The sequence below is a fragment of the Myotis nattereri genome (genome assembly GCF_964212035.1).
Source record: "Myotis nattereri genome assembly, chromosome: 2".
Taxonomy (NCBI): Eukaryota; Metazoa; Chordata; class Mammalia; order Chiroptera; family Vespertilionidae; genus Myotis; species Myotis nattereri.
In genome coordinates, this window is record NC_138076.1 from 104,164,762 (window position 1) to 104,177,543 (window position 12,782).

General features: G+C 39.6%; 1 protein-coding gene across 1 annotated transcript in view; it reads right to left on the reverse strand.

Moving 5' to 3' along the window:
* TRPC4 (transient receptor potential cation channel subfamily C member 4) overlaps positions 1-12,782 on the reverse strand; it is a 312,640-nt gene that overhangs the window by 160,580 nt on the left and 139,278 nt on the right. The window contains exon 3 of the mRNA XM_081083501.1: positions 191-527. Within this exon, the coding sequence (XP_080939627.1) occupies positions 191-527 (337 nt within the window). The remainder of the gene's footprint in view (positions 1-190; positions 528-12,782) is intronic.

Below are 12,782 nucleotides of genomic sequence, written 5' to 3' on the forward strand. Positions count from 1 at the left end.
GGCTGTATTTAAGAGTAGTCAACCCAGCTGTAAAATAATTATTTAGCTTTGGGGATTAGGCCCTAGAGCTATGATGTTTAGAAGCTGTTTTAAATACTCTATGTCCTACACTTTGATTAATATTCTTTTCTGAGCAACAAAATTTCATGGAAGTATCACATTGTTATATTTTCTATAGTAACACATTTACCCAGGACCCATGGTAATATCATCCACTCGACGATGGTTGGTGGTGGACCTTGTCTGTTCAAATCAGACCTGTCGATGTGTTGAGAGGCAAGCAACAGCAGGAACAAAAAAGTCAAGTAGGATGCTGTATGGCAGATAAACTTGATAAATGGTTTTCTGATAAATAGTCCAAGAGGGCTTTTAGGAGCTATAAGGTAGCATACAGAGAAGACGGGAAAAAGAAGTCCTATTATGAAACATGTCGCCATCTTCACTGCCCAGTGTCTTCTCCTCCACCCTGGGAACTCGTCATACCAGCGAGATGCAAGCAGTTGTTGACAATTGGGCTGGGCAACAAACTAAATGGAAAGGAAGAGGAAAAGAAAGATTCAGTGTTACATGTAAAGTCTTCAGTTCATTAATAACCTTATTAATCAGTCAATCCAATAAATTTAATTTAAAAAATTTTAAAAGAACACAAAATTATCTTTAAAGTCAGAAGTTCTATTTTATGTTTTTAATATATATTTTTATTGACTTCAGAGAGGAAGGGAGAGGGAGAAAGAGATAGAAACATCAATGATGAGAAAGAATCATTGATTGGCTGCCTCCTGCATGTCTCTTACGGGGGATGGAGCTGCAGAATCAAACCCCCATTGGCCTGGCCAGCTGGACCCCACCCATGCATGAATTCATGCACTGGGCCTCTAGTATGGCATAAAATAAAAATGTTAAAAAATAATAAAAAAAGTAAAAATAAATAAAAATATTAATAGGGGTTATTTCTTGCTTAGTGGTTATTTTCCAGCTATGACATACACTTATATTTCATTTTTTATTTGCATGTACTTTCAACATTTTCTATAATAAGCTCTTAAGTACTTTTATCATCTGGAAAAAACAAATATACTTTTATTTGAATTGAGGCAATAAGAAAAACATACATGAAATCATTTTTGGATTACCAAAATGTAAATCATCATAGCCGAACTTGGTGGAAATAAAGCAAATTCTTTACCTAAGTATAATCAATTACCATAAACAAAACATTTCACAAACATGACATTTTTTTTTTATCCTGGTATCATGTTTGAGATGTAGCATGGATCTTATTTTATTTTAGAATAAGAATAGAGGAAGTTTTAAGAGGTCAGTAAATTTATTCAAGATTACATACCTAGTAAATGATGAAATGTTTAACTACCTGGTCCAGGAATTTTTTTTTTTCTGCACACTACGTTTCTCGTTGGAACTGACACCTAAACATTATATAAATTCAGATAAATTTTTCTCTTTTGGATGGAAATATCTGAGAACATTTTCTATTGGGTAGAGCTGTTAAGCAGAAGAGATAAGGGAAGACAATTTAAGGCAACATAAGTGGGAGAGAGAGCATATCCTAGTGAAAAAGTGTATAGTGTGCTTAAGGGATGACCATGGGTAGTTTTGACTCTAGCAGAAGCTTTGTTAGGACTGTAGGAAAGTTCTGTTGGCACAAAAAAATAAGCCCACCCTATGCTTTTAAAAGTAAAACATTTTTATGTACATTTTTCATATATCTTATAACAAATCAGAATGTAGACATCAACATTTCTAATATTCAGATGTTAAGAAATTTTTTCAAAATTTGGAGATAGGTAAAAAGATGACTACATATCCTTTTGAGGTTATAGTGTTTAACAGGATTATCTATTCCTCCTGGACATTATGTTCTATATCATCTACTAGACAAATAGGAGAAAGAAAAACTGAAAAAAGAGGTTGTACAGCTTAGGAAAAACAGAAAGAGATTCCAAGATGGCTGCGGAATAGCTGGAAACTGTGCTGGCTTTCAACACTGGATCAGACATGCAGCTAAACTGTAGAGCAATCAGCTTGGGAAAAACAGTTGAAGTGTAGCTGATCTGAAATATTGAGAGCACGGACCATGGAGGAAGGATAGGAGGAGACAGGAAGAAGGTGAGCCAAGTCGTGCATGTGTGGGCTGGGAAGCCAGAGGGATATTGTGGCTGCAGACCACCTGCCCTTAGGAGCATGGGGTCTCAGCCCATGCAGCTATCCCCAATCCATAGCAACAGGGAAGAGAAGGGGAGCCCAGGTAGCATCAGGCGATGGGAATCAGTAGGGATTTAGTCCATCTGGGAGACTCAGACCTGACCATCCCAGGAAAAGAGCAATTTCTTTGTTACAACACCAGCCTGGGAAGTTCACTCCAATCTGTGTCTGTAGGAGAGACCACATGGAAAAGTTTGGGCTGGTGGAAGGTCTGATCAATACACCCAGCAGTGACTCTGAGGGGCCTTCTATTCCTTGAAATAATTTTGGACAAAGATATAGATGGGGGCTGGACAGTGTGGCTTGGAAAAGAGGATTGGTCTTCCCCACCTTGAACAGGCAGTGCTGTTCCCTTCATGCTAGGTCAGCGGTTCTCAACCTGTGGGTCGCGACCCTTTGGGGTCACCTAAGACCATCGGAAAACACATATATAATTACATATTGTTTTTGTGATTAATCACTATGCTTTAATTATGTTCAATTGGTAATAATGAAATTGGGGGTCACCACAACATGAGGAACTAACTGTATTAAAGGGTCGCGGCATTAGGAAGGTTGAGAACCACTGTGCCAGGTCATTACTGTCCCTCTGAGACCCAAGGCAAAGGGGGATGGTACTGGACTAGAAATCTATATTCGTAGTGCTCGGTCTGACAACAAGGAGGATTCAGACTCTTGCTCTGGTTGGAACCTGAGAGGCCCCACCCAGCAGAAGATGACCACACAGAAAGTGTGCAAAGTGGGGCTGATTTTTTTTTTAACTCCCCCTACTTGGAACCTGGCAGAGCTGAGGCATTGCGACTGTTTCCTCTGGGTGGGCTTCTGTCCGGGAGACAGACCAGTATGTTTTGCGCTCCTCAGCTGCATTATGGAGAAGCAGAGGAGATCTCTACTGAATGCAGCCAACACAGCCCTGGGAAGAAGAGGCAGGACCAGCTCCCCCTCCTACAGGTTAGGGTACCACACACAATGTGATTATGTTTAAACCACCTTGACCAGGTCCCAGATTCCCTTGCAAAGTGCAGTTCTGTGGGGGAAGGCAGAGCAACTCAAAGCAAGGACATTCAACACTGGAGACCCAAGTCAGACCCAGACTCTGGGCTCCAGAGGCCCTGCCCCTGGTCTAATTGGGACTAAGCCCAGCCCAGTTTCAGTCAGATTGCCGAGGGACAGTGAATGACATTGGCTTGAACCAGAGAACCTCCCTGGAGGCTCCAGACTGACGTACTAATTAGCCAGATTGGGATACATCAGGGTAAAATCCAGCAAGCTCCACAAATAGGAGATTCAAGGGGTAATTGCAGCTGGCACAAAAATCTGCAGAGGAAAGCTTCATTTATTTATATGTTTTTAAAATATTTTCTTCAGTTTTTTATATTTCATTTTAAAAATGCTTCATTTCGTCTCTATTTTCTTTAATATACCTTATTTATCTTTCCTTTCCTTATTCTATTTTTCTCTTTCTTTTCCTTATTCCTTTTTATTTTTCTTTCTGTTTCTCTTTCCTTATTCTATATTTTACTTTATTCATTATTATTTGTAACTATTACTTCTTTATTATTTTAATTTTCTTTTTAATTCTTATTTTTCTTTTCTCTTATTTTCTTTCATATTCTCTTTTTTGCCCTTTGTTTCGTCTTTAATTAGTTGGTCTCTTGTCTTATAGTATTCTTTATTTAAAATTCCTTTTGTTGTTGTTCTTTTTGTTGTTATTAGTTTTATTTTCAGTTTGATCTTGTTTTGCTTTGTTTTGTTCTGTCAGCACCTGTATAACAATTGGCACAATGTGGATGGGATTGAGCCTTGTAGTGAACCAGACCTAGGGCTGAGCCAATTCATGAATGGGACAAGAGTAATTAAGGCCAATTTACAATAAGAGAGACCAAATAACCCACACATGGGACATTCCTAGAATACCCAGATCAGAAGATCAAGGAAACTACACCATTGAGCCCCACAAGACACCCACTACAGAAGGCTACCCCACCAAAACTGGGAGTCATTGAAGTTGTATCCAATACATAGAAACAAACACAAAGAAACAGCAAAAGGCAGGAAACAAAGAAACAGTTCTCAAATGAAAGAACAGAAATAATTTCAAGAGAAAGAGCTGAATGAAACAGAGGCAAGCAATTTATCAGAGACAGAGTATAAAGTAATGGATTAAAAAATACTCAACAGCATGAAAAAAACAAACAAAACATAGAGCCCTAACCGGTTTGGCTCAGTGAATAGAGCATCGGCCTGTGTACTGAAGGGTCCCAGGTTTGATTCCTGTCAAGGGCATGTACCTTGGTTGTGGGCACATCCCCAGTAGGGGGTGTGCAGGAGGCAGCTGATCGATGTTTCTCTCTCTCGTCAATGTTTCCAACTCTCTATCCCTCTCCCTTCTTCTCTGTCAAAAATCAATAACACGTATTTAAAAAACACATAGAAATGATGAAATAATATGAAGAACAGCATACCTGAAATAAAGAATGCACTTGAAGGAATAAAAAGTAGGTTAGATAAAGCAAAGAATCAAAATAGAAATTAGAAGACAAGATACAAAGAATCATTCAATCAGAGGAGCAAGTTGAAAAAAGTAAAAAAGCTTGAATATAGTTTAAAGGAACATTGGTGCATAAGACATAACAATATCTCCATCTTAGGGATACCAGAGGGAAGTAAAGTGAACGAAAGATAGAGAACCTGTGAGGAAATAATGACAGAAAAATACCCTAATCTGGTGTCAGAAAAAGTCACAAAAATTCAAGAAGCACAGATATTCCCAATCAAAATAAACCCAGAGACCTAAACCAAGACACATTATAATTAAAATGGCAAAGATAGAAGACAGAGAGAGAATATTAAGGGCAGCATGAGAGAGACAGATACTTACAAGTGTGTTTTCATAAGGCTGTCAGTTTTTTAGCAGAAATAGTACATGCAAGATGGGAATGTCATAAGGTATTCAAAATAATAAAAAGCAATAATCTTAAGTCAAGATTCCTCTATCCAACAAGCTCTTTTTCAAAATTGAATGTGAAATGAAGAGCTTGCCATAAATAAAAAGTCTAAAGGGGTTTACTAGTACAACCACCAAAACAGCATTGCAATTAAGTTAAAGAGACTCCTGTAAAAAGAAGAAATAGAGAGAGCTAGGAACATAGATAATAAAGAATAAAAATAGCAATACATAAATACATATCAATAATAACCTTAACTTTAAATAGCTTAAATACTACAATTAAAATATATAAGATAGCTGAATCAATAAGAAAACATAACCCACACACATGCTGTGTACAAGATACCAATCTCAGAACAAAATACTCACACAGGATGACAGTGTGGGCATGGAAAATATATATTCTATTCAAATGGAAATGAAAACAAAGCCGGGGTAGCAATACTTATATTTGACAAAATAGATTACAAAACAAAGGCCATAAAAGAGACAATGAATGTCCCTACGTAATACTAAAGGGATCAATCCAACAACATGATATAATCCTGGTAAACAAACATACAGCCAAATTGGCAGTATCTATTCCTGGAAAAATTTAGAAGAGAGATGGACAGCAATAGAGTTATAGTAGGGGACTTTAACACTCTACTGACATTTCTGGATAGATCTTTGAGACAAAAAAATCAACAAAGAAACAGTGACCCTAAATGTTACCCTAAATGACATCAGATCAGATGGATTTAATTGATATTTACAGAAAATTTCATCCCAAAGCTGAAGAATATACGTTCTTCTCAAGTGCAGGTGGACCATTTTCAAACATAGTCCACATCTGAGGACATAAAATAAGTCTTAACAAATTCAATAAGATTGAACTAATATCAAGCATATTATAAGATCCAAATGTCATGATACTAGAAATCAATTACAATTAAAAAAAAATTCAATGACATTCAAATACATGGAGGCTAAATGGTATCATATTAAACAATGAATGGGTTCACAATGAGATCAAGGAAGAAATTTTTTAAAAAACAACTTTAAATTAAAATGAACACACAAGAAACCAAAATCTACAAGATACAGTGAAAGCAGTTCTGAGAGGGAAGTTCACTGCTTTACCTCAAGAAACAAGAAAAATCTCAAATAAACAATCTAACTCTACAACTAAAAGAACTAGAAAAACACCGAGAAAAGCCCAGAGAAAGTAGATGGAAGGAAATAATATAGATCATAGCAGAAATAAATGACATAGATACAAAACAACAACAACAACAACAACACACACACACACACACACACACACACACACACACACGCACACACGCAATACAGATCAATGAAACCAAGAGCTGGTTCTTTGAACAGATCAACAAGATCTCTTCAAAGTTTTCTATATAGTGTTATCTGACAAACTGTTATCTATACACACAAAAGCGTAATCTGCAAATCTACCTGAAGGCAGAACAACCTGTTGGCTATGGCGTATACTAACCACCAGGGTGCAGACGGTCCCTTCCCATGGCCGGCAGGCTCCCATTACCCTATTGGGAACTGGAAACTGTGGGTGGGTGGTGACTGAAGCAGGCGGTACTGGAGCCCTGATTGCCCTGCTGGTTGCTCCACACACAGAGGGTGACCAGTGGTGGTGAGGGGTGGGGTCAGCGAGTGGGTGGGAATGGCCAACCTCTTGGCCCATCCCCTCCCGCCCCCCCCCCCAACTCCAATCACCTGATGGGGAACTGGGGGTGGGTGGCAGTGGATGCAGGTGTTGCTGGGGCGCTTATCACCCTGCCGTTCACCCCACACACAGAGGGCAACCAGCAGCAGCAGCGGCAGGGGTCTGGGCCCACTGCTGGCAGCTGGGGAAGATTGGCCCTGATCACAGGCCTTGCCTAGGGATCCGATCTGTGCATGAATTTCATGTGCTGGGCCACTAGTTTATTAATTCCTCCATTGGTCACCCGCTGTGTGTGGAGCGACCAGCAGGGCAATCAGGGCCCCAGTACCACCTGCATCAGTCACCACCCACCCACAGTTTCCAGTTCCCAATAGGGTAATGGGAGCCTGCCGGCCATGGGAAGGGACCGTCTGCACCCTGGTGGTTAGTATGCGCCATAGCCAATAACAGTATATGAAATAAAAACTGACATCAAAGAAATACAGAGGATTGTAAGAAAATAATATGAACAACTATCTTCCAACAAATTGGACAACCTTGGTGAAATGGAAAAATTGCTAGAAACATGCAATCTTCCAAATCTCAATCAGAAAGAATCATAAAACCAGAATAATGAATAGCAACTAATGAAATTAAAAGAGTCATAAAAAAAATCTCCCAGCAAATAAAAATTCTAGGCTTATTTAACAAAACATTCAAAGAACAAAGATCCATCCTCTTCACACTATTCCAAAATTTCAAGAGGAAGAAAGACTTCCAAGCCCTTTTTATGAGGATAACATTATCCTAACTCCAAAACCAGATAAAGTCACCACACAAAATTAAAATTATAGGCCAATATTACTATGAACATAGATGCTAATATCCTCAACAAAATATTAGCAAATGAGATCCAGCAATACATTAAAAAGATCATACACTAGGACCAAATGGGATTTATTCTGGAATATTGTTCAATATCCATAAATAAATAAATGTGATACATCACATACTAGTAAACAAAATGAATGAAAACAATGGCATGATCATATCAATAGATACACAAAAAGCATTTAACAAAAGTAATGTGATAAAAATTCTAAACAAAGTAGGAATAGAGGGATCATACATCAATATAATCAAGGCACTATATGGCAAAACTAAAGTCAACATCATATTCAATGGGCTACAACTAAAATTGTTCCTTAAGATCAGAAACAGGACAGAGATGCTGCTGTCACCACTCTTATTCAACTTAGTACTGTAAGTTCTAGTCACAGTGGTCAGAAAAGAAGAAATAAAAGGCATCCAAATTTGTAAAAAGAAAGTAAAAATGTTATTATTTGAAGATAACATGGTATTGTATATAGAAAACCCTAAAGACTCCACACAAAAACTAGTAGATCTAATCAATGGATTTAGCAAATTTGCAGGATACAAAATAAATATCCAGACAGCTATGGCATTTTTATACACTAATAATGAACTCTCAGAAAGAGAAACTAATAAAACAAGAAAAATTACTATTTCAACAAAATATAAGGTACCTAGGAATAAATTTAACCTATGTGGCTTTATAGTATAGCTTGATATCTGGTACTGTGATCCTTACAACTTTGTTTTTCTTTCTCAAGATTGCTGAAGCTATTTGGGGTCTTTTTTTATTCCAGATGAATTTTTGGAGAGCTTGTTCTAGATCTTTGAAATATGCCATTGGTATTTTAATGGGGATTACATTGAATCTATAGATTGCTTTGGGTAGTATGGAGATTTTAATGACGTTGATTCTACCAATCCATGAACACAGTATATTTTTCCATTTGTTTATATCTTTCTCTATCTCTTTTTTCAGTGTCATGTAATTTTCTGAGTACAGGTCCTTTACCTCCTATGTTAAATTTATTCCTAGGTATCTTTAATATTTGTTGCAATGGTAATGGGATTTTTTCAGTATCACTTTCTGTGAGTTCATTATCTATAATAATAAAAGGATAATATGCAAATCAACTGAACAGCAGAACAACCATCCAGACAACCATGCTATGACATGCACTTGCACCAGGCCAGCAAGGTGGGTGTGATGCGATTGACTGGGGGCCCCTGCTATTGCCCCATGATCGCCCTGCAGGAGGCGGCCCAGGCAACCAGCCAGCAGGGTGATTGATGGGGGGTGGGGTGGGGGGAGGCTCTGCGATCACTCCAAAAAGGCAAAGAGGGAGACCCAGGTCACCCTCTGTACAGCGATCAAATGAGGACCCCTGCCAGGTGGGCAGAGCCTCCCTCAGCTGGGCAATCAATCATTAAGCTCCACGATTAATTACCCCAGAGAGGGAGGTCCAGGATACCTGGCCAATGGCACTGCAGTGGGTGGGTAAGGCCTCCCTCTGTGGGGTGATTGAGCTGGAGGCCCCGTGATCAATCGCCCCACAGAGGGAGGCCCAGGCAACCTTCCAGTGATGCTGTGGTGAATGTGTGGAGCTGGCCAGCGATCACCCCACAGAGGGAGGCCCAGGCCAACCCCGGGATCACACCCTACACATGTTGCCCTCAGAAGGAGGTGACCAGTGGCAGGGGAGGAGGAGGCAGCGCCACACAGATGGCAAGCAGTGCCAGTGGCAGGGATGGGGGAAGAAATCCCTGATAGGCCCTGATCACCGGCCAGGCCTAGAGACCCTATCCAAGGGGTCCTGGATCGTGAGAGGGTGCAGGCCAGGCTGAGGGTCACCCCCCCGCAGTGCACAAATTTCATACACTGGGCCTCTAGTTGGTGTATAAAAAAGCCATAAACTTCTGGGTGTTAATATTGTATCCTGCTACATTGCTGAATTCATTTACTAGTTTTAGTAGTTTTTAGATGGAGTCTTCAGGGTTTTCTATGTACAATATTATGTCATCTGTGAATAATGACAATTTTACTTCTTCTTTTCCAATTTGGATGCCTTTTATTTCTTCTCCTTGCCTGATCACTATGGATAGCACTTCCAGCACTGTGTCGAACAGGAGTGATGAAAGTGGGCATCCCTGTCTTGTTCCTGGTCTTAGAGGAAATGGTTTTAGTTTTTTTTTTTTTTTTTTTCCCATTGAGTGTGATGTTGGCTGTAGGTTTGTCATATAAGGCTTTTATTATGTTGAGGTATGATCCCTATATTCCCACTTTGCTGAGAGTTTTTATAAGGAAAGGGTGTTAGATTTTGTCAAATGCCTTTTTTTTTTTTTGCATCAGTTGATATGACTATGTGATTTTTGTCTCTCAATTAGTTTATGTGCTGTATCACACTTATTGATTTGCAGATATTGTACCAGCATTGCATCCCTGGAATAAATACAACTTGGTCATTTGGAATTTTGTTGAGGATTTTAGCATCTATGTTCATCAGGGATATTGGCCTGTAATTCTTTCTTTGTACTGTCCTTATCTGGTTTGGGGATTAGGGTAATGCTGGCTTCATAGAAAGAGCTTGGAAATGTTCCTTCCTCTTGAAATTTTTGGAATAGCCTGAGATGAATAGGTTTTAGTTCTTCTTAGAATGTTTGGTAAAACTCTCCTGTGAAGCCCTCTAGCCCAGGGCTTTTGTTTCCTGGAAGCTTTTTGATGACTGCTTCAATTTCCTCCTTAGTTATCAGCCTGTTGAGATTTTTTGATTCTTCTTGATTGCGTTTTGTAAGGTCATATTTTTCTACCAATATGTCAATTTCCTCAAGGTTGTTTAGTTTGTAGGAGTAGGGTTTTTCATAGTATTTTTTAAAAAAATATATCTTTATTGGTTTCAGAGAGGAAGGGAGAGGGATAGAAAGATAGAAACATCAATGATGAGAGAGAATCATTGATCGGCTGCCTCCTGCACGCCCCCCGCTAGGGACTGAGCCCGGAACCCGGGCATGTGCCCTTGACTGGAATCGAACCTGGGACCCTTCAGTCTCCAGGCTAACGCTCTATCCACTGAGCCAAACCAGCCAGGGCCATTATTTTTTAAATAATAATTTGTATTTTTGGGGTCTGTTATTTTGCCTCATTTCTGATTTTGTTTATTTGGGTCTTCTCTTTTTGCTTCTTGGTGAGCCTGGGTAGAGGTTCATCAATCTTGTTTATCCTTTCAAAGAATCAGATCTTAGTCCATACTTCCTGGTACTGGCACAAGAACAGACATGTAGACCAATGAAACAGGACAGAGAACCCAGAGATCAACCCCAGACATTATGCTCAATTACTATTTGACAAAGGAGGCAAGAGCATACAATGGAGTCAAGACAGTCTCTTCAATAAATGGTGTTGGGAAAATTGGACAGATACATGCAAAAAATGAAACTAGACCATCAACTTACACCATACACAAAAATAAAATCAAAATGGATAAAGGACTTAAACATACGATGAGAAATCATAAAAAATCCTAAAAGAAGCCATAGGCAGCAAAATAGCAGACATTTTTTGTAGCACTATCTTTACTGATACACCTCCTAGGGCAATGGAAACTAAGGAGAAAATAAACAAATGGGACTACTTCAAAATAAAAAGCTTCTGCACAGTGAAAGAAACCCATCAACAAAACAACAAGAAAGCCCACTACATGGAGAACCTATTTGCCAATGTTATATCAATAAGGCTTTAATGTCCAGAATTTACAGGGAACTCATTCAACTTAACAAAAGGAAGATAAACAATCTAATTAAAAAATGGGCAAAGACCTAAATAGACACTTTTCAAAAGAGGACATACAGGAGGCCAAGAGACATATAAAAACATGCTAAAAGTCACTAATCATCTGAGAGATGCAAATCAAAACAACAATGAGGTACCATATCACACCTGTCAGAATGACTATAAACAAATGACAAGTGCTGGATAGGATGCGTAGAAAAAGGAACCTCCTTACATTGCTGGTGGGAATGCAGACTGGTGCACTCACTGTGGAAAACAGTATGGAGTTTTCTCAAAAAATTAACCAGAAAGAATATATGCACCTTTATGTTCATAGAAGCACAATTTATAATAGCTAAGATTTGGAAACAGCCTAAGTACTCATCAGCAGATGAATGGATTAAAAAAACTGTGGTACATCTACACAATGGAATACTAAGCTGCTGTAAAAAGGAAGGAACTCCTATCATTTGCAACAACATGGATGGACCTGGAAAGCATTATGCTAAGTGAAATAAGTTAGTCAGAGAAAAATAAATATCACATGATCTCACTCATTTGTGTAATATAATGAACAACATAATCTGATGAACAAAATCAGATCCAGAGACAGAGAAGCATCAATAAGACCATCAAACCTCAGAGGGAAAGGCGACAAAATGGCAGCAGACTAGGCAGACATGTCCTGAGCCTTGTCCTGTAGCAGATAGAACAAGCAACTAAATCGAATAACATCTACCCAGAACTGGCAAAGTAGGCACAACTGGCGAGGCAATTTGCAGCTGGGAAGGGCAGAGAATGCCTGGAGAATGATAAAATCAGGGATCTAGGCTGGAGAGAACTGTGTGACCTCCAAGCCCAGAGGGTCAGAAGAAAGCTGCACCCTTGGGGCAGACGTAGCATCTGATTGTGGAAAGGAGGTCTGCAGGACTGCTGGTGGCAGGGAATTCTAGATCTAAGTCCACATCCATGAGAGACTGAGCTCAGAGGGGACATCCTGGACAGCTGCCCAGGCCACGCTGAGCCAGGGGAAGAAGGGCTCACATGGCGCAGCTCTTTCCCCTCTTTTTGGTTTTTGCTTTTATTTGCTAAACCTAGTTCATAGGACCTTTCAAATACAAACACTCACCCATGGCTGAGGTGCAGGTGGAGGTGCGGACTTGTGGAGTCTTGGGAGAGGCTGGGGAGAGGAGAGGGTTGGGGAGAAGTGGCCACAGTCTGGCACTGAGTCATACCTGACCTGCTGGACCTAGGTAGCCATTTTCTCCTGACGAGATAGCCCCGCCCTACAGTATCCAGGCAACCAATAC